Source organism: Atractosteus spatula, chromosome 23 (assembly GCF_055471065.1).
Source record: "Atractosteus spatula isolate fAtrSpa1 chromosome 23, fAtrSpa1.hap1, whole genome shotgun sequence".
Taxonomy (NCBI): domain Eukaryota; kingdom Metazoa; phylum Chordata; class Actinopteri; order Semionotiformes; family Lepisosteidae; genus Atractosteus; species Atractosteus spatula.
The window spans coordinates 16,558,447-16,585,650 of NC_142728.1; the positions used below are offsets into that span (position 1 = coordinate 16,558,447).

At 50.0% G+C, this 27,204-nt stretch overlaps 1 protein-coding gene across 4 annotated transcripts in view; it reads left to right on the forward strand.

The window, feature by feature from the left end:
* gapvd1 (GTPase activating protein and VPS9 domains 1) overlaps positions 1 to 26,953 on the forward strand; it is a 46,868-nt gene extending 19,915 nt beyond the window's left edge. For 2 of the 4 annotated variants that reach the window (XM_088940665.1, XM_088940666.1), the window contains exons 8-28: positions 938 to 1,101; positions 1,636 to 1,765; positions 2,104 to 2,229; positions 3,112 to 3,285; positions 5,781 to 5,921; positions 8,100 to 8,234; positions 9,136 to 9,255; positions 9,675 to 9,752; positions 10,797 to 11,161; positions 11,860 to 11,947; positions 12,715 to 12,747; positions 14,702 to 14,773; positions 15,145 to 15,267; positions 15,770 to 15,899; positions 16,730 to 16,842; positions 17,362 to 17,521; positions 18,508 to 18,695; positions 19,366 to 19,579; positions 20,869 to 20,941; positions 22,008 to 22,205; positions 23,212 to 26,953. In XM_088940665.1, the coding sequence (XP_088796791.1) occupies positions 938 to 1,101; positions 1,636 to 1,765; positions 2,104 to 2,229; positions 3,112 to 3,285; positions 5,781 to 5,921; positions 8,100 to 8,234; positions 9,136 to 9,255; positions 9,675 to 9,752; positions 10,797 to 11,161; positions 11,860 to 11,947; positions 12,715 to 12,747; positions 14,702 to 14,773; positions 15,145 to 15,267; positions 15,770 to 15,899; positions 16,730 to 16,842; positions 17,362 to 17,521; positions 18,508 to 18,695; positions 19,366 to 19,579; positions 20,869 to 20,941; positions 22,008 to 22,205; positions 23,212 to 23,352 (2,966 nt within the window). In that variant the 3' untranslated portion in view covers positions 23,353 to 26,953. The remainder of the gene's footprint in view (positions 1 to 937; positions 1,102 to 1,635; positions 1,766 to 2,103; positions 2,230 to 3,111; positions 3,286 to 5,780; positions 5,922 to 8,099; positions 8,235 to 9,135; positions 9,256 to 9,674; positions 9,753 to 10,796; positions 11,162 to 11,859; positions 11,948 to 12,714; positions 12,748 to 14,701; positions 14,774 to 15,144; positions 15,268 to 15,769; positions 15,900 to 16,729; positions 16,843 to 17,361; positions 17,522 to 18,507; positions 18,696 to 19,365; positions 19,580 to 20,868; positions 20,942 to 22,007; positions 22,206 to 23,211) is intronic. The other 2 variants (XM_088940668.1, XM_088940667.1) reach the window with 2 other exon arrangements.
* The last annotated feature ends 251 nt before the right edge of the window (positions 26,954 to 27,204 follow it).

Here is a 27,204-nt window from a genome sequence, read left to right on the forward strand (position 1 = left end):
GCTTGTAAGGAGAAAGACTTTTCACAGCTACTGTCTTAAGTCAGCCTGTGCTAGATTTCCACTAGGAAGCACAGCTGGAAGGTGAGTGACTTAAGAGTGGAGTAGATTCTCCCCGGAGAGCAGAAAACCATAACCTCTGTGAAATGCATGCCAAGCTTTCTGTGTCCTTGGCTGTTGCTGCACTTTGAGTTTGGCATGCACCCTGTGATGTATGTTTGTGCTGCAGGCCTTGTGTTGCTACAGCTGTATACTGCATATATAGTCTTGTACATAGTTGTATAAGGAAGAACTGCTGGTAATAGATCATTTAAGTATGTGTGATGAGAGACACTGCTAGAGAAGACAGAAGTCCAGACATGTTATCGCTACTTGCAGGCTTCTTTCATTTAAATACATTTTTTAGGGTGGTTAGAATTTGTGAGCGTGTAATAATCGCAAAACGTGCAGGGACTGTGAATAATGCAGTGTTTTAAGAGAGAGGCAAAGTTTCTAAGCCTTGGCAAGGGCCAGCGTCAATTGTGAGATTGCATTTGCGGGCACTGCTGTCGTACCTGCTGACAGATTTAGTCCATCGGGCAAATGTGTAGATCTCGGACAAAACGGTTTGAAAACAAGATGCACGGTGAACTCACTATCTCCAGAACAAAACATCGTGGAGTAAACGTGAAACGAGGAGCAAGGCATAACTGGGATGAGCAGGTAGTGTGTCAAGATGGTGGAGAGAAGAAGGGAGTCTGACGTGTTGAAATTGGCAAAGGAAAGATCTGAGTAGCTTGGCTTCGAGCTCATGTCACACTGAGCCGTTGACTCCGCAGGTTATCAGTTATCTGCCAGCAGTGCAGTGAAACATGTCTGAGTCGTTTGTCCTGTGATGCCATGTGGCTGGAACACCATGCTAGGGGTCAGTGTAACGTCCTGTCCTCTCATTGCTTTGTAGCTGCCTCGCGAAGCCGCAGCAGGTCTAATATCGCGCAGGACCAGCTGGGGGAGCCAGAGGCCGGCTCCCAGGACTCCCAGCAGGAAGTGATGCCAGAGGAAGTGCTGGTCATCTCCCTGGGCACCGCCCCTCAGACTGTTCCGGGGATGATGTCAGAGAATGAGGTAATTCTCGGAATGCAGGGTAGCGAGGCTAAAAAAGTCCATCAGCGTTTTTTTGATTAATGTTTCTCTGTCTTAGAAGGAAGTAAATCAGTTTTCTGCATGCATTTCTGCCCCTTTTAAAATATTTAGAAGATAAGCATGCACCTGTTTAAAAAGTAGATAGGAGATATTTGGCCGATGGTTTTGCACACCCCTTTGGTTTTCCCTGCTGTTGGATTTTATTTTTCTTTCTTGGGACAGATTGCTGTCTTGTTTTGGGTCAAGTTTCTTCACCATCTGTACTGCCAAACACTTCTCAAAAACCCTAGACCATCTTTGGAAAACGGTTGCTGATGGAAAGTCAGGCAAATGCCTGCTTAAAAATATAACAGTCTTAGAGCCCATGAAGCTCCTGGTTACTCTAACGGCATCAGGGCTGGTTCCTCATGGGTTACCATTATACATTCATGCTGGGAGGCATTTACTGGATCGGAAAGGAAGAGCTTCTCTGTGGAAAGGTGTCAGGTAGAAGGTGTTTGTCTCTGCCGCTCTCAGGTGTTGACGCTGCAGATGGCGGATGGTGGGCAGGGAGAGGTTCCTGTGGACGACACCAAGCTGCACGGCAAGCCGGACAAGACCCTGCGTTTCTCCCTCTGCAGCGACAACTTGGAGGGAATATCCGAAGGTGCGTGTTCCAAGGCAGCCTGTAGATGGCAGCCTTTCCCTGCTGAAAGCTCTGCAGGGAGCATGCAGAGAGGGTTGATGTCAGAGGTACAGCAAAACAGTCTGAAGGAAAATGCCGTACACTTGCTCGTACTCCTGCTTAATGGATAATCACTTATTGATAAGTGCAGTTTGGATTGTTTGGCATTGGTGTAGAAGAAGAGGCTGTGACGGACTGGGAAGTGGATTGCCGGTCAGATGCACGAGTTCCGTAGGCCAGGGATAAATGTCTTATTATTGTCTCGGTGCAGTAGAGGTGTGCCTTTTGTCTGTTGACTGTGTCGGGCTGCATGTTCACAGGGCCCTCCAACCGCTCCAATTCGGTGTCCTCGCTGGATCTGGAGGGCGAGTCGGTGTCGGAGCTCGGGGCGGGACCGTCGGGGAGCAATGGAGTGGAGGCGCTGCAGCTCCTGGAGCACGAGCAAGGTGCGCCAGACCTCACCCCTACTCGCGCCCGTGACCCCGGGACTTCTGGTCGAAATATTAAAACAGATCCGTGGGATTCAGTTGCCCTCCCAGCTTGTTTGAGTGATGCTGACTGCACTGTGAGTGTGCACCTACCCCTCATACTAATAAATTCGTAAGGTTCTGCAGTCAAGTTGCAGGGTGGGTGAGTGGCTCTTGGCCAGCCTGACACCCCTCAAACAAAGCTGTTAACATCTGAAAATCCACTGTGTGTACTTGCCCAGTCCTGTGTTAAGAGGCAGCCCTGTCCCTAGGGTTAACCTGGAGACAGTTTAATCTAACCCTGGTCCCCATCTGCCCATCTGCCATACTGCTGCCAAGCTGTTGTTTGATCCCCCTTTTAAACTGGGGGGGAAAATGCTGTTTCACTATATAGGTCACTATACTTTCACTGAAGTGCATTTCTTCAGTGATGGAGTGTAAAAGACGTTAAGCTTAATGTTTTATAAAGTCTAATGCTTTGTACAGTACGTCTAATTAAGAAAACAATTAGGTTAGTCGTTTAATTGATGAGTAAGCTGGACAGTGCACCAGGCCCTCTAGGAATTGAATCTGACATAACAGGGTTAGGCTCTGGTGACAAGGGCATTTTCAACTGCAATTAAGAAGGGCCATTTGCTGTTCATCATTTTAAATGCAGTTTCCATACTGCACTTTGCTGTTTTTTCGTAGTAGAAAAATAAACTTCATCGTCTGTAATTTTGCTTCGAAACTTCGGCATGAGATGAATGTTCCTTGAAAGGCACCCCTGTAGCTGTAAAGAAAAGGCCTTTCTCAGAGCTGTTATGGGCTGTGGTCCTGGCAGGCCAGTGCGCCAACTTTGTGCTCTGCTCTTCTCTGCAGCCACGACGCAGGACAATCTGGACGACAAGTTAAGGAAGTTTGAGATCCGGGATATGATGGGGCTGACAGACGACCGGGATATTTCGGAGACGGTTAGCGAGACCTGGAGCACCGACGTCCTGGGAAGTGATTTCGATCCCAACGTGGACGAGGACAGGCTGCAGGAGATCGCTGGTGAGAACGCGTTTACTTCTTTACCCAGGCGCCTCAGCTGGCACCGGTGTTCTGCAGCCTTCCCTGCTCGACTTCCCTTCCGACTCGTTTCAGTTCACAAACCGAGATTTTTAAAATGGTCATCTGTTTGTGTTGCGCTTATCGAAACCACGGGTCCCCAGTTCTTTTCTAGGTCTCTTTAAAGCAGCAGAATCCGAAGCGCTGGGCGAAGCAGTTATACTAGTCCACCGAAGCCAGTAATGAGCTGATTGAGGTTATGAACGTAGCTGGACTGAAACCTTGCAGACTTCAGGACCAGGATTGAGTTTGCTTCCAGCCTGTGCCTTCAGGATTTGTATTAGCGATCCCTGCTGTAGACAGACTGGACCTCCAGGACCAGGACTGGGGATCCCTGCTGTGCACACAGGGGACCTCCGGGATCAGTATTGGTGTTCCCCAATTTAAACAAAGGACACGTGCTGGACGTCCAGCTGCCTGGAGGACAGTGTGCAATATCTCCGCTTAATGAAGTGATTAGACTGAAGGATTGGACAGAGCATCATCGAAACCATTCTGGGGCTCTTTTGGGATACGGCCGCTGCAGAGACTCTCAGTGGCAGTGTCCTGTGCAGGAGTAAGCCAGTCAGCTGCAGAACACCGCAGAGCAAATGAGGGCCTTATTTTAAGGGCTGCTCTTTATCCTTTTTAACGAAAAGAAAAAAAACGTTAATTAAAATTGTTACAGACGAAGAAGGTCTAATACGTGCTGCCCCTTTTAACTTTAATATTTAGGTTTTTATCGTTTTAAGATTTTTCTAATAAAGGCATCAGATGCTAGCCTGCCATCTTGTGGTAGATTTGTAATACTGAGTCTCCTTTAATTCAAGTACACAATAACTAATAGACGGACAGCTGTTCTGTGGGAGAATGTCATGGAGATCCGCACCACTAAATCGGGAGTAAATTGATCATGAACAATAGCAAACTTCCAGTCACCCCTCTGTTGATCAGTTAATGTAACTACACAACTGTCCCTCTCCAAGACATCCTGGCTTGTGCAGAGCAAGCAGAACCCAAGCAGCTACAGTACATATAGAGAGTACGGCATCCAGCCCGCCTGCATGGCTGTTAAAATTGAATGTTAAAATCAATTTATTGCTGCTGGAAGTGTTGATCAAAGCTTGTAATGAGTGAAAGGCAGATGTCATTAATCTAAGGTACACATAAATTAGCTTGAATCTGGACATGCTTGCAAGTGTGTCAAGCTGTGGAAAGTCAGAGTTAAGGAGAGGAAACTCCTCAACCAGGAGATGCATAGCTGAATAGAGAGCCACTTGGACGCAAATACCCAGCTGTTTAGACCAAGAACAGATCAAAAGACGCGGAAAGCTAAAACCGAGACGGAAAATGGAGACCATAAAAAGAAAGATTTTACAAAAGAGACGGCAGATTGCAGAACGTAGTTGTGTAGGTGCATCTCCGTAAAGATGTGCGCTAATACCGTTTCTCGTAGCGTCTGCAATCATCATGTTCAATAAAAAGAAACAATCCAGCATGTTAATCTCGTTTTATCACCCCCTGCTTTACCCCCCCCCCACCATTACATTAAACCCTGACATTCGCTCGGTCTCTGCAGTGTTATTGACCTTGGTTCTTTCTCGTCGGAGGCTGGCATTTTTCATTCTTTGGAATATGGCGTTCGGGGACTTTTCCATCATTAAGTGAATTTACAGCGATTTCCTTATGTGTTTTCTCCAAGGGATTTGGTTATGAGATGCACATTAAATATCCATTAATACCTCATTATCCCACTGATAAGATTACCATGATAATGAGGCAGAAATTCTAATTGTTTCACTTCTTGTTGTGCCACTCACTTAATCACGAGCCTGAAAGATGGAGCCGTGTGCCCCTGCCTTGAAAACTGTAAACAGCGACAGCGGGGCAGGGTCCGTGTCTCCTTGCAGCAGCCCCTTCCCTGATCCTGCTCTTCCCGAGGAGAAGAGGCACCGACGACTCTTTGCTGTCCCTGTTCCCGACGGAAAAACCGGCTCATCTGCCCGCTTTCTTTCTGGCTTACTGTTGTTGTACAGATGCTGGACTCTTAAATCGAACCCGAGGCCAGACCTTATTCTCCTCCGGGCCTTGCATTCCGAATGCATCCCGGAGTGATAGGACTGTTACAATGGGAACCGAGATAGTGGACGCGTTTGCTGCTGTGTTTGTGCAAACAGCTTGCCCAGCGACTAATCATCGGCATCGGCAAGCAGGTCCTGAATTGTGCGGCTCATCGGAGAGATGGAGAAGAGGGAAGTTCATCAGCCTTCTCGGAGGAGCGTGCACGATGTTGCCAACAGTCAGGCCTGGGCTTGGGCCTTCCTGCTTACGAGCTGATTGCTTTCAGCGCTGGGCTGCATAGTCTGCTGTAAAAAAAGACCGATGTTTCCCTCTGCTGGGCGTGAAAGAGGGCGCTCTTAGTGATGTTTTTTCCCCCCCCCCTATTTTCCTCTTATCAGGAGCGACTGTGGAGAACATGTTGGGTAGCCTTCTGTGTCTGCCGGGCTCAGGGTCGGTTCTGCTGGACCCCTGCACCGGATCTACCATCTCCGAGACGACCAGTGAGGCCTGGAGTGTGGAGGTGCTTCCCAGCGACTCGGGTGAGTCCAGGATGCTGCAGTGCGCCCCCTGTAGGAGTGCTGGGTTATTGCAGAGTCCTGCCATGTGAGAAATAAGGTGACTTTAGGAAGAGGGTGTGTAAGTGCACTACATCCCCAAGCATGAAACAATGCATGATACTACCGGATACTTGGCGTCGGGTATCTGGTAGCTTGCTGTCTCACGCAGGGCACAGTTGCAGAAGGCTGGCTTTGATTGAATTGCCAAGTCTCTTCGGCAGTTGCCAGTAATTTTGGAAGAGCGTTGTTTTTGTGTAGCGGGGCTCAAGTGCAGCTCTGCCTTCACGTCTGTACGGGTGCGTTTGCGCACTGAAAGCTCGCTCTTTCTCTGCTCCCTCCCTGAGGATCTGCAGGTGCACTCGCACCTGCAGTGAAAACCGCAGGTGGCATCAAACACTGGAGAAAACTTTTCATTCTACACTGTGTCAGCATTGTTGAGAATGCCAGAGTATTGAGTGTCACGATGGCCTAGTCCTTTGCAGGTGTCTTGCAATAGAGCTGTTGCATGTGTTGGAGATGCACAGTTTGTAATAGCGTATACACGGATTTTTAAAACAGAAGGACGTACACGACAGCATCAAAAGTGATTGAAAGTGTTTGAGACCGTAAAATATCTTTAAACAATTACTATTAACCATTCGAAAGGTTTCATGAACAAGAGTATTGAATTAATAATCAAAAATAAATGATCTTATAATTGTTGTTGCAGCATAATTTTTCTACATTAATTGAAGTACACAATTGCAATATGTCCAGAGCTGAAATCATATGCATGATTGGCCTGATTGCTTTTTTTCTCTGCTTGCTGCCTGGGCTGTGCACTGTAATAACGCTATCAATGTTTCGCCTGGAGCTCCCCGCTTGTTTTACGCTGCTTAGCCATGAAACAAGACTCAGAAGAGCAGTTCAGTTGCACATTATTACAAACGAGCATGCAAATTAATGCTCCGGTCAGTAATGAGATAGTGTATAAAAATTCATGGCTTGATTTGTTCATTTTAAACCCTGCCGAATAGAGAGCATTTAGTGAAATACTTTATAATCACCCTTTCAAATAGAATGCTCTCTTTTATAATGATCACTACTTCCTGTGTGTATAGTGCAACCCTCTTAGGATAAAGCATGTACTGAATTGGCTGGGAGCAGATATATATACAGTTGCAGATGTGACTATTCTTCCCCTTTGTTCTAAAACGGAAAAGTGAATTGACATTTCATTGTACTTACAAGGTGTCAAAACTTAATGACTACAGTACAAGTACAAGGATATACACACCACTGTATACTACAGCTTTACATGTTGATTCAGGCATTAAAGGACAATATTAGTACAATACCTACACCTGTGCAATTCTTCTGTAGCCATTAATGTCTCCAATTTAAATCAAGGTTTTGTGGACATTTAGGTTAGGGTTCTATGGGTAGTAGCCTATATGCACTGTTTACGAGAACAGGTTTAGTGCGTTGTTCCTGACTGGCTTGTGCCATTAACTCATTGTGATTGGTGCTCCTGAAACGTGTGCCGTCAGGGTTGGGTGTGCCCGGTCTGCCCAGGGTGCCCTCCGCTTTGCCGGCTTGCGACGCCGTGGGCAAGAGCTGCGTCACCCCTCCAGCAGCTGCCAGCTCGGCTGCGGGCGCCGTGTGACTCGCGGGATCCGAGTTTTTCCCCACATGGGACGGTGCACATTCTGGGGGCACAGATACACGTGGTCTTCAAGTAGGAGGTGTGAATAAAAGGCTTTCCCAAATTTGCAAAATAAAAAAAAAATAGGAATTCCCCCATTAAAGTTGGTGCATTCTGATTTCTGCTGCCTTTAAGCTCCTTGTCGACCTCTGCCACTGTTCTGCACAGCTGGCTTTTAGCTCTGCCCCTCACAGCTGCATAGCGCAGCTGTAGCCACTCCGACTCCAAGAGCTGTGCCCAGTCTTTGTTAATGGGCCATAATATCTCTTGGATAAATAACAAGACTCGCTTGAGGAGGGTTCATCGAGGCAGGAGGCGGCAGCCTGTGTTGCCGGTGCCTGCTCCTTCTGGGGCGCTTTGAGGTCGTGACCCGACTCGCCCAGCCCTCGGGGCGGCGTGGGGCGCTGCAAGGCGCGGAGGCCGCGTCTCCCCCCCCCCCCGTGCTGACGGAGTGGCCCGTTTCTCCTGCTCCACAGAGGCCCCGGACCTGAAGCAGGAGGAGAGGCTGCAGGAGCTGGAGAGCTGCTCGGGGGTGGGCAGCACGTCCGACGACACGGAGGTCCGGGAGGTGGGCTCGCGGCCAAGCACCCCGGGGCTCAGCGCCGTCTCAGGTAGCGCCGCTCAGCTGTCCGGCAGCACCGCTCAGGGCCCAGGCTGGAGCAGCGCCGGACGCAGCAGTGTCTGGGGGGGGGACTTCTTTGTTTTTTTTCGCTGTGCGTCTTGAATGTTTTTATCGGGGAACAAAAACAGTCAGTTCCACCGCACTTGGTGCCGACGTTTTACAATCGGCAGGGCTGCGTGGCCGGCGTTAAAAAGCCGGCTTGGAAATCTTCAGGGGTTCGTCGGAGCTGGCGCCCCCGATCCACAGGCGTTTTTCAAGGTTGTTGCGTCCTAAGGTGATTAAGCCGTGGTCCCCCTGGACGCCCGAGGCGCTTCCTCAAAAGGGGTCCCTGAGGTGCTGGGAGATGAATCACCCCCAGTTGGTTATTTTCCTTACCATTAGCTTTTTTGTCTCCTTTGTCTTGGCCCATGGGAGCACTGTGGCTAATTTAGTGTCCCCATGGGTCTGCTGGTGAAATCAGCAACTGCACATGCAGCGCCACTCCAGTGGGCTCGGTGTCCCACTCTCCCTGCTCCAAACACGCGATCGTTTCCCGTTTCAGGGCCCCTAACCTCGATGCCAGCCCTGTCTGTCGAGCTGCTACCCTTTTCAGGGTAAAATAAAGCCAGCAAATGAAAGTGCTCTGTTGGCCATACCAGCTCAAGAACTATAGGCCAAGCTGAAGGAAAGCAGGTCTGCATAAATTAAAATGGTTGTAGCCTCAGACTTGGCCTTTGTCACCTATGGCAAGGGATTTGATAATTTCCTGTTATCTTTTTGGACTAATAAAAAAAATCAGGATTTTTGATCCTGGGGATTTGGAAATGCAGTCGTTGTTCCCTTTGCAGCTGCTGGCAGATGTTGACTGAATTTCCTGGTTCCATGAATAAAATGCTTTCTTCCTCGGGCAGGTATAAGTGCAACGTCGGAAGATATCCCGAATAAGATTGAGGATCTGCGTTCGGAGTGCAGCTCGGACTTCGGAGGGAAGGATTCTGTGACCAGTCCGGATGGAGAGGAATCTGGACACGGTAGAGTGGCACAGTGTCTTTTCTCCAGTCTCTGTGCCTATCCTGCGGTCCAGAATGGTGTGATGTGAATGGGGAAAAATTACCGGGCGTTGTCTCTGTTTTGCGAAAGTCAAAAATATTCTTTTGATGTCACGACTTCGGAAATGCAGATACTATGCTGTTTGGAGGGCAGCTTCGTTTTGCTGGTGCTATTTGCTTGGCTAAAATTTCTCTTTTCATAAGAGACGGTATAATAATACTAGACTGCATTCTTCAAAAACAAAAAGCTCGCGTCAACCTCGTGGCCTTCTTTGTCACATGACCAGCGACAAAAACTAAATGTGTTGAGATGGTGCTAGCTGAGCCTATGAAATGAAGGTCAGGCTGTTCTGCCAGGTTGACTGCTTGTATTAATCGGCATTTCCCTTTCTGTTGCCCAGGAGCACACCATCTGACATCGCCACCTTCTCAAGTGGACTCGCTGCTGGCCATGTTTGATCCCCTCGCCATGGGTGAAGGTAATGCAGCTCCTCTGCTCTCGCCAGCGCGGACAGCCCCTTGATTCTGTGGCAAAACGTTTCTTCTGGGCTGGAAACGAGCATCGCTTACTGACAGTCTTATGACAGAAACCCGAAAGAAAAGCTTAAAAGTTTAAAATTAAATAGATGTGCAGTCATAGTCCTTTCCCTTGCCCAATTACTGTCCAAGGCGTTGCTTAGCTGAAATTGGATTAAAGGATTTTTTTTTAAAGTTTTCCCATTCCTTGTGTTAAGGTTTCGTGTTACTTAGTGAATTTTTCTTGGACAGTCAGATTTTCCCTGATTCAGCATAGCCTTCCCAGCTTCCTCACGGAAGGAGGGTTGATACCTGCTGCTGATGGGATGATAGCTTGTGAGATCTCACCGCGGATGCGCTGGCACACAGCTCTGCCCCGCTGTGCTCCTGGCATCAGGCTTGTTTTGGAAACTGCACAACCACAGAAACACCCTCGGAAAAGCCTGTTTAGCTTCATCCTGGATGCAGAATTCCCGAGGGCAGGATGTTTTGGGCTCCTATGTTGTACCTCTCATTCTGTACAAAATGGGGTGCAGGGGGAACACATCCCACCCCTCTTGCTTGGCAGCTTGATCTTTTTAGGGGCTTATGATTTCTAAGAGATTATTCAAGCCAACAGAATGTAATTTATTTCAATGTAAATGCTTATGATAGAGGTGCATAGAAGAATGTGAGACTTAACTTATTATTGTAATATATCTTCTGCAACTCATCAGTACTATCTTACGAGACTGTGGTTCAGAAAGACGTGGACCTGCTGTGCAGTAAGAGTATTATATTTCTCTGTTGCAAAATGACTTGAGAGTCCAAGCGCTAACTTGACTTTGACTTGACATGGGATGTACAGAAGGATTATAAAAACCAAGCCGAAGACTAGTTCACAAGCCAGAGTCCAAGGGGTTTTGCCTTTGGGGAAAGCACGCCAAACATTTATACCCACGCCAGCTCTGCTGTGGTTCTTCTGAAACCTTCTCAGATGTGTCATTGTTTTATTTTGGGGTTCCTAGGGTCCGCAACGTCCACAGTGGTCCGACCGAAGGTGCACTACGCCCGGCCACCGCACCCGCCCCCAGACCCCCCTATTCCGGAGGCGTTTGCCACGGGCCAGGAGCCCCGGCTGTCCATGTTCGTGCCCCACGGGCTGTCGCAGGCCGAGCTGGAGCAGGGCAAGCAGCGCCACTCGTACCCGGACCGGCTGGTGCGCAGCCGGAGCTCTGACATCGTGTGCGCCGCGCGCCGGCCCACCAGCGACCCCGGGCTGAACCGGCGGCCCAACCTGGAGGAGAGGGACCTGCTAGGGGGCGTCCCGGCCCAGGGCGTCTTCACCATGGGGCACAGCTCCTCCCCCAGCAAGGACTCGCTGAAGGGAGAGGTAAGAAACGGGGCGCACTGGCCTTGGGGTTCACCCACCTCTCGATTTCCCCCCCCGCACCATGCTCCATGTGGTTTGGGAAGCAGCTGGATAAAAAAAACATGAAAGTCATCAATTCTGGGAACCTACTGTTCGGGTGCCTGGGGTGTGACGTCAACCGGCAAACACCTCTGACTCTTTGAGGCCTGCTTAAGGACCAAAGGAGGAAGTTTTGCCCTTTGCCTGAATGCTAGAAATTAAGTCCAAGATAAAATGCACCATCCAAGTGATTGCAATTTTTAAAGGAACCTGTTCCCTGTTTCAGTTTGCCCGCCTGCCTGTCTGTGCACAGTGCCTGCCGAGGCTAGGCCTTGTGTCCAGACTGTGTCGGTTTACACGATTACAGCCACTGCGAGGAACAGCTGTGCCGTCAGCTGATGGCTCGACCGCTGAGCAAACCGAGGAATCATCCAGGCCCCCCTAATCGCTGTTGAGTCATTTTCAAGTATACGTGTAGGATTCGGTTGACCATTTAAATTTTGATTTCTCATGCAGTTCTCCCGTGTGACTGTGTGTAAATGTGTTTATAAGCGAGTCTGTACCCCTCCTCCCTTCTTTCCTCCCGTCTTTATATTACTCTGGATCTGTGAAGACGGAGAGCAGAGTCTCATGCTTGAGATCTATGCATACAATAACAGTGGGTAATTTAATATGCACAGGCGGAGGACAGAAAAGACAGCGATGATGAAAAGTCAGATCGGAACAAACCCTGGTGGAAGAAGCGCTTTGTCCCTGCAATCCCTAAAGGTAAGAACAGATTACAGACGTGGCAAGCTTCCCTCTGCCTCTCTCTCTCTCCCCCTTCTCTCGTACTGTTTGCATAGAAGAAACCGCACAAGCTGCTTTAATTGCTTAGTTGATATTTCAGTAACTTTCATTGAAATTAGCGAGATGATGTTTGGCAGAGGTACAGGACGTGCCGCTGTGACTAGTCATTGCTTCCCATCGGATCGCCTGAAATACCCAGTATTATTAAAACAACCATTTTCTTCAGATTCATTTCTAAAGGCGAGGTGTCTGAAGGACCAACCGAAGCTGTAGAGCAGGGGAGGTTTAAATTGGCTGTTCTGGGGCCCAGGGAACGGGACTGCAGCCTCTGAGAGAGGGGCAGGCCATGCGCGCGCCGTACAGCCGCCTCCCCAGTTAGCGCAGCACGGAAAAGCGCGACGCGTTTCCAGGACCGTGAGGAATAATCTGTGAAGTAGCGGAGTGGCGTTTGTGTTGGGATGGGAGGCTTCATTCGAGTCACGAACGCGACGGGGGGAGAGGTAGAACTGAAACTGCAGTGTTGTTTTAGAAAGCTCCACCAACTACCTGCATCCCGCTCTGAGTTACTGTACCTTTCGTAATGGGAGAAGCACAAGATCCCTCCGGGGGGCTCGCAGTCTTCGCAGCGCGGTGTGCGGGGCGGTGGCGCTCGCTTGCAGGCGGTTCTGTCGAACTTGCCCTTTACGGAGGCGAGGTCCTGTTGGGATGGGAGTCAGCGGCCAACCCTGTTTGTGTTCCCCATGCAGTGCTGTACTGGGCGGCTGAGAGCGAAGCCACAGGTAACGTCTTCAGCTGGATGTTTCCGTTGAGCTGTCCTGGCGAACAGCCGGAGTCTGGGTGTCTGCTTGTGCTGCCCGAGCTGTCCCTTGTGGTGCTTTAACCGGCTGTGATGTCACACGGTGAAGACCGGAGTCGTGAATCGACGCTGTTCCATTTTTCTACTTTTTTTTTCCAGTGTGTAAAAAAAAAAGATGTTTTTTAAAAGCCAAACAAAGGGCTAGGAGCACTTCAGGACCTGGGCGGGGGGGAGGATTTGTGCTAGTGTCCCATTTCGGCGGGTTACTTTTAATTGAAAGCGTTGAGAGGTCCTTTGAAATGAGATACGAGCACCTTGCCCGCACCCCTCCAGCACCAGAGCTCCCAACTTCGGCAGCCAGCCGGCTCAAAGCAGAGCAGAAACAAACAGTTCCTGCAAGTCCTGATGCAGGATCGTGTCTGACCAGTACCGGGATTGACATATGGAACTGCGGTTTCATACGTCCTGAGGGACATCCCACACCAGCTACAGCCCGCAGCTTAAAACGGTAACCAGTAGGCGCTGGCTGAGGATTTCATCTGACCAGGAGAGTCAGAGGGCTTCCCTGTACCCCTGCCATATTACTGGGCACAACACTGCCGATGGAAGACATTTAAAGCCCCCTTTTTAAATTTACACACACATTGTTCTCCCCAAATAGCAAGTATCAACGAAAGTGCTAGTATAAATCATGCGTTTGCAGGATACTTCGGCAGCATCAGGCATTTATCGTGCTCTTCCCTCCATGGCACTATTTTTCACAGAGAGCGCAGAGATGGGACTCAGCCCAGTTTCAGTCCGTGAAAGTGATCCAGCGCTGTGGTGAAGCTCCAGAGCTCCTCTTTGTTTGTGTCTGCAGTTTTTCCCCCCCACCCCCCCACTTGAAGACCTTTCGCTGTTGATCATCAGTAATGTTCTGCTCAGGCAGTCAGGCAGACAAAAATAGATTTGATGCTTAAAAATCATCAGCCACTGCCTTCAAGTGCCTGTGAAAACTTGGGGGCTCAGCGTTTTTCCTTTATTTTTTTTGTGCGGAACGGAAAAAATAAAGTTGGGCCTCGGATGATGAAGCGATGTTCTCGTTGATCGCCGTCCAGTTACTCACTTGTTTGCAACAGTGAAAGAACTTCTTTAGACATGCTGTGACTTTTTTCTTTTCCATGGTCTGTACGATGTCTTTCATGGATGGCTTTTAAAAAACTGCGTCATCCCAGATTGGTTAAAATACAAGTGATTTCAGCAAAACTCAACTTTTAGTTATTTTAAATACCTGGTCTTTATCTGTAGCTAAAATGATACTTGGTAATAATGCCTGCTTTTATCCAAAGCAGCTAAGAGATTCGCTGTGTAGGGATAAAACCGCTGTTTTGGAGTTGCACAGAGAAGATTCTCAGCTTTAGGCCTTAACAGAGAATTAAGGTATGTGCTCAGGGTAAACAGTTGTTTCAATGGCAGGGACATCTTGAACAGGTAATCTCCTACTCGTAAGCTCTTTTGCTTACTTACTTGGAAATTTAGCTTCTGAGTCTTCTTTTTGAATGGCTTACTGAAGACATTAAATACAAGTAAACCTCAAATTTTAAACCAAGTGTTATTCTCTCCCTCTTATTCACAGAAAGTAATCTGTAAACTAACTTTTATCTATCCATACAAAATGTGAGTATCCTGATGTGCAGCTCCTGCAGCTGTAGAGTGCGTGAGGGTTCTGATACGCAGCGCCTGCAGCTGTAGTGCATGCGAGGGTTTTGATGCGCAGCGCCCGCAGCCGTAGAGCATGTGTGGGTTTTGATGCGCAGAGCCTGCAGCTGTAGAGCATGTGTGGGTTGTGATGCGCAGCACCTGCAGCTGTAGAGCGTGTGAGGGTTCTGATGCGCATCATGTAGCGGGCTACTCTTACCCTGCCCAGCCTGGGCTCATGGTTATCTTTCTCTCTTCAGGTCCGATGGCATTTCGAAAGAAGGACAAACAGGAGAAGGAGGATCAGGGCCCTGACCGTGTCCCTCTTACAGGTCTGCTCTCCAGTTTCAGTTTTAATTACGAACCGGAAGAACACGGGCAGGTCACGAATTAAGTGCCGATTCTGACCTCTGTCTCCACGGGCCACCTGGGCTGTTTTTCCTTTCCTTCCTCTCTTCATCCATTTTAAAGATGAGTCAGTTATATTTTGGCTCAGACATGGGGAAAATGTGACCGATTCCCTAGTGTTATTATCGGTCATTATCCTGCAGAGCCCCTGCCATTTCGTGATGTGTTTCCTTCGCAGGAGCTCTCGAAGGAAATTGCTGTCGAGTTGATGGGTCTGATTCTGGATGTTTCTGCCGGCCTGTGTCGGGGGACGCTGACCTGTGTGCATGATTCTGTGGGGTCCCTTGTCTTGCAGAAGAGCCGGTTTCCAGGTTAACCCCGCAGGTGCAAGCAGCAGAAGACATCCTGGACAAGTACAGGAACATCAAGAGGATGGGCCCCAGCGAGGGCGCGGTGTCTGCATCCTACGAAGGCCCTGGTCAGTGTGCACAGCACACACAGTCACGTGCAGTGCATGCCCTTTTCAGCATTTTATATATAAATACACACGGATTTCAACAGTGTTTGGTAGTTATATTTTATTGTGGTACAATTATTGAAATGCAAATGCTAAAGATCAGTAAGGTTGACAACACCAGAAGTTAACAAATGAATTAGCCAGTTCTGGTAGATGTTCAGACTTTAGGGAATGTGAAGCTGATATCGGTGATCCGAGAGGTCATGGGGTTGACGGAACAGACATGACTCCCTCTTTTTCTTTTCCTGGTTGTTCCTCCCTACCGTGCAGATACTGACAAAGCGAAAAAAGGGACATTTTATAGTATTTTAACTTCATGTACCTCTCTGTTCGAGATGCTGCGAAATCGGGGTAGAAGCTCGTAAAAGAACGTGGCTTCTTCACACAGCAGCCTGCAGCTGTTCCACACTTGTTCAAGTTTTCTGAAAGCAGTTCTCCTAACGTGCTGCTGCCGCCTGTCCAGAGCCCTGCGGGGAAGGGGAGAGTGTCCACGGACCCGCGCGCGAGGAGGCTCTGCAGAACATCTCCGCGGACGACCTGCCCGACTCCGCCAGCCAGGCCGCCCAGCCACAGGACTCCAAATTCTCCTTCAGGTCGGTCGGGGCCGGGCTGCCCTCCGCTCTCGCTGCCCTGGCGCCCTTTGCCCGCGCCGTGCCAGCGGCCAGCAAGCCCTGTACGGGTCCGGGGGGGGTCGGGGGTGGGGGGCGGGGCTGTGCTTCGTGCCGGGAGAGCTGTGCAAGAGGCGTCCACCGGATACGCGTTTCAGAATCTCCGACGGTTTCATTTTGTGAACGAGCACTCGTTTGGCGTCGTCTTTGGCAACCCTCTGAGTCGGGAACGGTGAATTTTTGAGAGGGAGTTTAATAGGGTTATAAGGAAGTCTGAGGTAGCAGGTCTGCAGGGCAATGATGAGAAGAGATATAGACCTTTAGGGTCAGTGTAAGCGCAGAATGTTTGTCCATTACCCGAGATGAATTCATCTGACTTGCTGTGTTCTGCCCTTGGTCTTTCCATAGTAAAAACTCCATGCTGTCGGGGGGGGTTAGGGTAGGTCAGACTGATCCTGCGTCTTTCTTATGTTTTATTTCTTTAGTGTCTCATCACGGGTGAATTAATTAACCGTCAGTGAGATGAGATAATAAAACAGAGATTAAATGAGATGATAAAACCCGGATGACTGTACATCATGACGACAGTTCTGCGTCTTCCCCACTTTTTTACTTCTTCCTGTTCGGGATGGTTGTTTCTCCCGTTTGGAAATTGGGCAGTGCCGTTGGAGATGTCAGGACTGCAGCTCATTATTTTACAATAGCTGTGGATTTCCTTGAATTATAGTCATTTTGTTGTGGAAGGGGGCATTCACCTGCAGGAGTCTCCTGCTAATCTTCTTTCCTCGTATTTTTCCCTCCCCTCTTTCCGACAGTGATGCCAAGAAGAAGCTGCGGATGGCCCTGTGCTCCGCGGACTCCGTTGTCTTTCCGATTCTGACTCATCCCACCACCAGGAACGGGCTGCCGGACCACACTGACCCGGAAGGTAGACGCTGGATCAAAACGGGTGTGGAGTGGCAGAGCGATGACATTGGAGAAAGCACCGGGCTCTTTAGATTTTATTGTGCGCCTGATTGGCTTTCACGTTACCTGCGTGGCTTGGCAACCTCACGCGTCTTCAGATTTTCACGTTTGTATTTCTTAAAGTCAAAGAAATGTTGCTGGTGAAGGTGGTTCAGCAGGCGGTTGGTTAGTTGGTTTCCTCCAGTCCCTTCATGATCCATTTTACCGTTTTAAAAAATGCGAAAACGGAGCAGATTTGATTGCTGGGCAAATTCTGAAGAAAATTCAGTCTGTTGTTGTTATTGTTAGACGTTTAAATGATGCCGGGAAAAGGCTGTCTCCTGGAAGAATTCACATGTCACGATGTCTCCAGGGCGGTGGGAAGGCAACCCATTCCTTCCGCAGGCCGTTAATCAACGGGACATTTGTTAATCGCCGAAGGCAAACGCGTACAAAGTCCGAGAAGCTACGGCTCTGATGCGCGGCTCCTCCCTCCTTGCAGAGAACGAGATTGTCTGCTTCCTGAAGGTCCAGCTGGCAGAAGCCATCAACCTCCAGGACAAGAACCAGATGGCCCAGATCCAGGAGACGACGCGCTGTGTGAGTCGCTTCGACAGCCGCACCTGCAAGAAGCTACTGGCGGCCATAGCTGAGGACTACAGGTGCGTGGCGACTCGGGCGAGCTGGTTAGATCAGGCCCATCATTAACCAGTGCATTATAATAATAATAACAGTTAATAATTCTCTGGACACTCCACTCAAAGGACTCCTCTCCACCACCACCACTGTGCAGCCCCACCTGGATGATGTGCAGCAGTACTCTCCCTACACACCAGCTCGGTGAAGAGAACAGAGTGATAAAGCCAGTTCAGAGATGGGGATTAAGAGGCCATGATTGGTAAAGGCCAGGGGGGAAATTTGGCCAGGACACTGGGGTAACAGCCCTAATGACCACGGAGAGTCAGGACCTTGCTTTTACGTCTCATCCAAAGGATGGTGCCTTTTCACAGTATGGTGTTTGTCACTTTACTGGGGCATTAGGACCCACACAGACCGCAGGGTGAGCGGCCCCTACTGGGCCCCTCTGTCACACTCCTGGGAGGTCTCTCATCCAGGTGGTGACCAGGCTCACACCTGCTGAGCTTCAGGGGGCTGCCAGCTGGGAGCTGCTGGGTGATGGGTTATACAGCTGCTGTATAAAAGACAGAGCTGTCGTGACACGGTGCCTTAACAGGAGAGGATCACGAAGAAAGGTTTCAGAAACCTGTCCTTGCTGTTTTGGACACTCTTAAGGAGTGGATGGAATCCAGAGTGTGGCCTGTGTGTGGGACTTGTTGGGTTAGGTCAGAAGAATTAAGAGAGACGAGAGCTGTTTTGAAAAGGGCCACAGGTTAGAGGGGAACTGCAGTCCCAGTTTCACGGTTATTAAATCTCTGAAAGAAAATTTAAAAAAAAAAGACAAATTGCAAATGAAACACAAAATTGTGAGCCGCCATGTTGTTGCAAACTCGCATTCAAATTCCCGTGAGTTGCGATTGTGATGCGGCCCTTCCTGCTCGCTTAGTCACTGCACTGGCTAATGTAGCGTGATGTAGAGCGAATAAGTACTCCAACGCGCCTCTCCGCTGTGTCTCTCGGCCCCCCGCAGGAAGAGGGCTCCGTACATCGCCTACCTGACGCGCTGCCGGCAGGGCCTGCAGACCTCCCAGGCCCACCTGGAGCGGCTCCTGCAGCGAGTGCTGAGGGACAAGGAGGTGGCCACCCGCTACTTCACCACCGTCTGCGTCCGGCTGCTGCTCGAGAGGATGGAGTCCAGGATGCTGAACTTCATAAACGGTACCGTCCGTGTTCCCTGCATGCCTTCCCCTTGTCTCGGGCCCCTTTCCCCCCACAGTGAGGGCCGCACCCTGTTTTGTGTAGTAAACTAGCTGGGCGGGCCGTGCCTCAGAACGGAGCCCAGGGGATGTCGCAGTGTGGGGGAGCTAGTTCCACGTCCCGAGCTGTCGTCTAAAACACCCGAGGGAACCGAGAAGAAAAGGGCTGGCAGGAGGCGTGTCAGTTGTCGTGGTCCTCCTTATGGTTTTCTTACTTTCCTGCCCTGCTGCTGCACTCTCACCAGTATGTTTGCAGTCAGCCCACTAGAGGGCACCAGAGAGCTTCTGCAAAAGATTTTTGCTCAGAGAAATACCTTGGCTGCCGCTGGACAAGACTGGGGTGTTGGGAAGGTTTTTGTTTGTAATCCTTGACAGCCTGTGAGCTTTTCTCTCTCTCTCTCTTTTTTTTTTCTTTTCTCTCGCTTGTAACTCGAAACCAGTGGAACTCTGGTAGATGATGAAATTCAGACCTCCAAGCCGGGTTGTTTTACAGGACCCCTGAGGTCTTGACTGATCTTGTCGTGCTGTCTCATGGGGTGCGTTTTCCACGAGACCTGCAACTGGCAGCTTGCTGCAAGCGCAGAGATCTCTCGTAAGAGCCCCTCCGGCTTTGCTTCCCCCCCCCCGCACAGCGTTCCAGGCCTGTACCGCCGCCGACGACAAGACGGCCGCCGTGGAGGACTTCCTGCGGGACCTGTACGGCGCGATGGCCCACGATGCCATCTGGCAGTACGCCAGCGAGGAGCAGCTCCAGGACGCGCAGATGGCCATCGAGCGCAGCGTCATGAACCGCATCTTCAAGCTGGCCTTCTACCCCAACCAGGACGGGGACACCCTGCGCGACCAGTACGTGAGTGCCCCCCCTGGGCAGTCCTGCAGCCGAGCACCCCCACCCCTCGCCCTCGGAACAAAACAGGCAAAGCTTGTGCTGGGAGGGGCTTCAAATTGACCTGTGAGCTAATGCACCTGAGAAAGTGTGTTTCTGTGTGCTTTGTAATCCTCCCTAGATGTGTGTGCATATATGCTGTTTTAGGTATATATAATACTGTAAAGTTGTTTTTTTTAAAAAGCCCCTCTCTCGAGATGGAGATACACCAGCCCTTTACCTGTGCGGCTCAGGGAGCCCAGTGGCACAGACACTGGTGCTTTGAGCCCGGAGCAGGCTGGGCCCAGGCTGGCCAGGCAGCTTTCGATTGGCCTTGGTCTCCTGAGCCTGTGAAGGAACGAGCGGTGGGGTCCTGCGTGCGTGCGTGCGTGCTTGCCCCAGTCCCCCTCACCAGCGCACACTGGGCGCTTCCACAGGGCGGGAGAGTAAGGCGAAAAAGGATGTTTGGCACGCCGCGGTGCTTGGCAGTGAGGTTAACGAGGCTTTCGAGCTCATTTTCACCCCCGGGTAGCCGGTGAGGGAGCTGACTTGGTGACGTGCTGACGTGTCTCAAGGACGTCGGCGGGCTCAGCTGGGCGCGCCGACAGCAGCGCGGAGCGGCCCGGCCGGCTGCAGGCCCGGCGATCAAATCAATAGAGACATGAGCGGCCCGCTCCCACCCGACGTGACGCGTCTCAGTCCGTCACTTATTCCCAAGTACAGATGGGCGCAGTGGCGCAGTGCTGTGCCTCGCTGCCTCGCCGCGCTGGGGCCCTGGGTTTACTTCCAGACCTGGGGCTGCCGTCTGCCTGGACTTTGTGTGTTTTTCCCGTGTTCGTGTGGGTTTCGTCCCACAGGCCAAAGATGTGCTAGTAGGTTTTCCAGCTACTGGGGAAACTGGCCCTGGTGTGGGTGTGTGTGTGTCCTGCGATGGACTGGTGTCCCGTCCAGGGCGTACCCTGCCTTGTGGCCATTGCCTGCTGGGATTGGTCCCGAGTCCCTTGCAACCCTGAATGGGAAGGAGCAGCTAGAAAAGGAATGGATGAAAGCCTTTGTATTTTGGGGTTCTGAAGGGAATGAGATGTTTATATTTGATGCCGTTAAATAATCTTCTGTTGACATAAAATTGAGGACTCACAGTACTGATTCCTATATTTGCCGGCTTTTGCTGGTGTGATTTTGTATCCCTAGTTCCTTCAGGACTGAGCCCTCTGCTTAGGGAATTATCTTCTTATCTTATCTTCACCTTCCTACTGCTTCTCTTTTTTAGGGTCTTGCAGGAACACATCCAGCGTCTCTCGAAAGTGGTGACGGCCAATCACAAAGCTCTCCAAATCCCAGAGGTAGCTTTTCTGATTGCACAGATCTTTAACTCCTCGACAGATTACCTTTTAAATCTAATTGTAATCCACTTTCCTTTTAAGTGGGAGTCCATAGACCGAAATAAATTACTTATATGTTATAGATCAATCCAATGTGTTACCTTCATACTCTCAAAAGGCATTTTTGGGGGGCTTTTAGTTGGTAATGAGGCTTATTTTTTTACTTTAACAGGCACTCTGCTTCTAACTAGATCAAAGAGAGCCACCTCTTAGGGTTTTGTTAAGCTTACAGAGTTTGATGGGTCATTCCATAGTCCTTGCAAATAAGAAAGCATTGTGGTTTGGTAGCAAATGGACTTTTGCATTAATGCATCTGCACTAATGCAATTGTTGAGAAAAAATAAACAGCAAAAAGAAAATCTCTGCATTAATACAAATCAGTAATTCTAAAGTGTCCAGTCTTGGGGTGGAAAAGAGGATATGCACTTCACATGTGTCATAAGAATTCTAGATATAACTGTTTATGAACTGCAGATGAATTGAATTTATTGGAGCAAGAAGAGACTCATTTTTCTACTTGTATGCACAAGTTCATTAAAGTTGAGACAGATTTATTGGGGGAGCTGACACAGGTAGTTAATAAACAAGCCTGGCTGTGGCCCAGGAATTTCATGTCTAGCCTCTCTGAGGTTTAAGGTTTCCTTTAAATTTTAGGTCAGAAGAGTCCAAGCATTCTCAGGCTAGTGGATCCCGCCACTCGGCAGTCTTGAGAAAGCAGTGCTGGGTAGAAGAGTTCATCTCCAAGCACGTGTGTAGAATTAAACTCAAAGAGACATGGGGATACAGAGCTGAGCTGTTTTTTTTTTTTTAGTCCGTGTAGAAAACTCGAAGAAACCTCCTAAAAGTGTTCTGTTTTTCTTTAGGGATATTATCAGCCACAGTCTTGGTTTCCATCTTACAAAGCGCGTCTTCGATGCGATCTGGTTGTGAAGTACAGTCAGTGTTGAGCTAAAGCCCTTGATGGTTTGCAGAATCGGCTGATCTGCGTGTGTGTTGTAACCGTGCCCGGTCTGTGCCGGCTCTCCAGGTCTACCTGCAGGAGGCCCCCTGGCCGTCGGCGCAGGCCGAGATCCGGACGATCAGCGCCTACAAGACCCCCCGGGACAAGGTGCAGTGCATCCTGCGCATGTGCTCCACCATCATGAACCTGCTGAGCCTGGCCAACGAGGACTCTGTCCCCGGGGCCGACGACTTCGTGCCCGTCCTGGTCTTTGTCCTGATTAAGGTGAGCCGGGCGGTGACGCGCTACCCTGTGCTGGATCTCGCCTTGCTTTAACGGCGAGGCCCGGCCACGGAGAAGGAAACGTGATTGGATTCCGATTTTTCCGTCTGACATTCCTGCCGGAAAGAGCTTTTCCACACACTGTGTCCTCTTCGTCCCACTTCTACCTTATCTGTGTCAGGAGTGTCGTCTGAATTAATCATCCCTCTTAAAACTGAAGTGTCCTCGCAGGCTGCTTCTCTGTTGTTTTCCGAGTCGGTCTCCGAAATGATGCCGCTTGTGAGCAGGTGTGATCTGTACCTAAAATCCGCTCTGTGACGGAGGCATTGGTCCTACTCAGCACAACTGAAAACAACTTGCTTGTTGCTCCTCAATTCAGACAGCAGACCCCGCGTGCGGCTGAAGTCATTTTACACATAGAACCGAGCTTGAGATGCAAGATGCTCTCCAAGCTCCGTTTTAAACTTCCAACTGGAAGCGTGTCAAGGATAAGTGAAACTTGGATCACTTTGTTTAGGAAAATTACTGTTCCTGCGCCGCTGCACATATTGTGCGATTATCAGTCCTCTCTGGTTAATTTTGTGTGCGGCAGATGAATAGTGAGCGTTGAGGGGAAGTGAAATAGTTCTCTCTGCACTGTTAGTGTGAAGTTTGTTCTCCTTGAGCGAGGATTCCAGGAATCCCACTACAGGAACTCATTCGAAGCCAAAATAACCCTTAAACTGGGGTGACACCTTCCCGCCCAGCTCTCTGTGATTGGCTCCCTTCTTTTTCAAATCTCGTTGGTTTCCAGATTTTTGTGCTTCGTCTCCTGTTTTCTTCCTCGCCAGCCTAGCCCCGTTTCACAAGGTTTCCTTTGTCCTCTTCTTCCACCCTCAGCTCCGTATTCCTGCTCTCTCCCCCCCTCGATAGTTTTTTTTTTACTTCTTTCTTTCCACTGATTCAGCGGTGAGAATTAACCTCTACTCGTTCCTTTACGGTTTCTTCTGCCTGTGCTTCGCCCCTGCAGGCTAACCCTCCCTGTCTGCTGTCCACCATCCAGTACATCAGTAATTTCTACGCCAGCCGGCTGAGTGGGGAGGAATGCTATTGGTGGATGCAGTTCACAGCAGCAGTGGAATTCATCAAGACCATCGACGATCGCAAGTGAGGCAGAACGCCACCTGTATCGACAGACTGTTAGGGAGGAGCCGGGAGGCCTGTAGACCAGCTGCTTCCCAGCCCCGCGCAGAAGACCTGCTTCTCCAGCCTGTAATATTTGTACATAGAGTAGAGACGTTTAAAAAGTGAAATTACGAACTATGAAAGACAAAGATGCAACTTTTACTCAAAAATAAAATCAGCCAACCACAAAAAGACTAAATAATTAACCTTAAACTTGACTAACAATGCGGGTTATTTTCTTCTCTTCTCGCCAGTAGTCATGTTGGCAGGTTAGCGCTGCAGCCGAGCTTCACGGGAGATTTCCAATAAAAGGCCGAAACGCGTGGAAGATGACAAGGGACCACGCTGCTTCTTCATGTGGGGGGCGGGGGCGGAGTCTCTGCGGGGACGCGGTGCTTGTGGACGCTGCTCTGGTCATGGGGACAGCAGGAGGTGCAGCCGGAGCTCGGGCACAGTCGCCTCACCCGATTGACAGAATAGATCCATCTAAAGAACGTGATTGCTGTTGATCTCGGAAGGAGTGCCATCAGGTGAAACACGGACAGGGCAGCTGTATCTCTTTCGTGTCAGTTGGAAGTGTGAGGAATGTAAATTACAAATCCATTTTTTTTTTTAGATGACTTCTTTGCAACGTATGCCTAAATCGGTGCAGAAATGGATATTTTTTTTCTTTTAAAGATCAGTACTTCGTGCCTATTTAATGTTAGAAATGTGGGTTCACGTCCTTCTGTGGTGATAGCGTATCCAGTTCACGCGGCGTGTCTGTTTGCCTGCGCGGCGAGGGCAGGGTGGCGGCAGTGCCCGTGTCTTCTCCGGGTGGGGAGGGGAGCGTGGGTGTGCTGGGAGGGTCTTTTTCCGCAGTTACAGTGCACACGCAGGAGAGGCGAGGGTTGGGGCTGTTACAGAAAACGTGCAGGTCGACCCGTACCGCCTAGAGTCTAGTGGCGGTGTTCGGGGCACACCTCACCAGAGCTGCACCTGGGAGAGAGGAGGCGGACAAAGGGAGGGGAACGTTTTATACAGTGCGTTTGTGTTTGTGAGGCTACCTCACCTTATTAAGCTCATCATCTGGAAGCTGCAGTTTCCTTTGCTCGTCGCGATTGACCGTACAGTTTTTATTACTGCTGATATCTGGGGTTGTATTTGTACGTGTTTTTTATTGGAAATAACTGAAGCAGGCATTAGCCCGGGTGCCTCGCGTGCCGAAAACAGGCTTTTTTGGACAGAACAAAGGAGTTAACTGCGGTGTGATGATAATTTGAGGTATTTGCCCTCTGCCTAGAATAAAAACGCCTGTCTGCACGTTGCTGGTGCGTACCGTTCAGCCTCTGCAGTGCCACTCTAGCGTGAAGTGTAGAGTTGAACAGTGAAGTTCTGAAGCAGTAGCCTATTTATTTTTACCATTTTAACCTAGACTAGAAATTTTTACCTGTTTTTACTGTTTCAGCTGGAGCACCTTTTTTCAAGATGTAAATAGTCGTAATAATCCGAATGATCGCTATGTCCCCGGCCATTTCAGAAAGAGAGGTGTTTAATGCAGTGGGGGCGCTGGATGCTGTGGAGACCTTGTTCTCCTGCAGCACTGTTGAGCTCCCACTGCCTGCAGGTGTTGGACCGGTGTATGAAAGCCACACCCCTTCGATATCAACCCCTTACCCCTCGCAGCAGCCAGAGCGCAGGCGTGTTTACAGCGTGTGCTTCCTAGTGTGGAGGAGTGCTTTCCCTCTACTGCTCATGTTTGAGTGACATGCACTCAACGTTTCGAAGAATAAAACGCGCTTTGCATTTCAAAATATCTAAATGTATAGTACCATCAGCAGGCAAAGCTGTGTGTGTGTGTGTGTGTGTGTGTGTTTTGAAGGGCGAGCCCTTTCTGGCACCGTCCCGCACGTTAGCTTCAACGTTTCTCTCGGAGAGGCTGAGCAGCAGCAATGCAGCTGTGTTAGCGGTCAGCCAAGCTCACCCCCGGCCTTGACGGCACCGCGCGAATTTGTCTTTTTCAGTAGCTCAGGTGGGCGGCTGCGTCCGCCTGCGTGGGCTGCACAGGAGCACGTGAAAGGTTTATTCCCCGCTGAAAAGAGAAGAAAGAGAACACAACGTTTCACCCGCGGAGTCTCACACTTGAAGAAGGCTCCGCGGGTGAAACGTTGTGTTTTCTTTTCTTCTCTTTTCAGCGGGGAATAAACCTCTTAGTTCAATTTTTTTTTTTTTTTTGCCTGTCGCCCGCAGCTCTGATTGCGCGTGAGACGCCGCGAGAGCTCTTGGGGACAGACTGCGGCACGGAGGGGGGGGGGTGCGCTGCTGTGTTCGGTTTCGTTTTTCTGATCCTCTTCCGGATCGAACCCCGTTTCAGCGTGCAAGGCTCCCGTTTCCCCCTGGCGCTGCCGGGGCGGGGTTCGGCGGGCCGACCCGTTGACGAAGGGCACCTGTGCATACCCCGTGCGCGGCAAAGCAGATCCCGCTGGCCTGGCCCCGGCGTGCGGGGGATTCTGGTCTCTTGTTGCCGATCCTTCCCTGTGTATGGCTGGATGGTCAACACAGACACGTGGGACTTAACGTCCAGTTGCGCTGCGTGCCGAGAAGGTCCTGCTGCAGGTGTCCACGTAGCGGACACTCTCTCTACTGCGCTTCGGGTTCTGCAAGGTTATAAGCCGCCTCATCCCTGTCCCAGCACTGCTCTCTCTCCCCCCCCCCCTTTGGATTAAAACGTGAAAATGCACCGCGCTGATCTGCTGTCACCACCCCTCTCTCCTGCGCGTGTCCGATTCGCTCGTGTTTTGTCCGCGAATTGAGACACGCACGCACGCGCGAGTGGACAGTCGCTCTGCGGGCGAGGGCCTTTACACGTTCAATGATTATTTAACGAAAAATACATGATATATTGTAAATATTTTAAAACATGATGATGTTGGGTTTTTTTTCCCCCCTAAGTTATTGCCAGGTTCGGGGAGGGGGGTCTGCGCTTCATTTTGTATTAAAATAAGAAACGAGGATTTCGAAGCGTCTTGCAACAGACGTGGTTATGAAAAGGTTATCGCCCCCCGTTTACCGAGAGCCTTATTTTTAACGGTCTGTGGTTTGAGCGCCTGGCCCGGTGGTTCGGCCGCTGCTACAGAGGTGTGCGCAGCCAGGCTAGAAGGCAGGAAGTGGGTCAGAATCGTCGGACCTTTCTCCTGGCAGCTGCTGCAGTGACAAGGGACAAGCCCGGTTCCGACCGCTTTTCGCAGCCGGGCCGGGTTGGTGCTTTTCGGTTGTCCTGCTTAAAAAACCGTGACTATTCCAGCCCTGCCCGGCGAGGGGCGGGGTGGACCGAGCTGACACCGCTGTCAGAACCGAGCTGCCCGCGGTTCTGTGGGGCGATGAGCGCAGGTCCCGAGCGGAACACCTGCCGGCAGCATGTGGTTCTAACTGCGTCCCTTTTCGCTACCATGGACGGAAAAAAAAAAATTCAAACCTGTAAATGTAAATGAATAACCTTGCACAATCTTGCACACGGGCGGGGGGGGTGTAATGTATCATGTCTTTTAATGTGATTAATGTATTATATCATTCTATAAAAAATATTAAAAACAGAAGTTTATTTCTCCTGTTGGTGTAGCGTTTGCTGCTTCTTTTTATTAGTTTACACGTTCAGCTCAGGCACGCAGTTATATACCCGAATTACCACGGCCGCCTTGTTCACAGCGAGTTCTTACAACGCTAGGCTTGGAATTGATGATAAAGATGCAGATTTATTCCCAATGCAAGTATTTAAAATTACAGTGCAGGTGGTGAAGGCAATGCAAATGAATGCTGTATAACAGAACGCCAGGAACTCGTTTGTTCCGCTGGTGTTGTT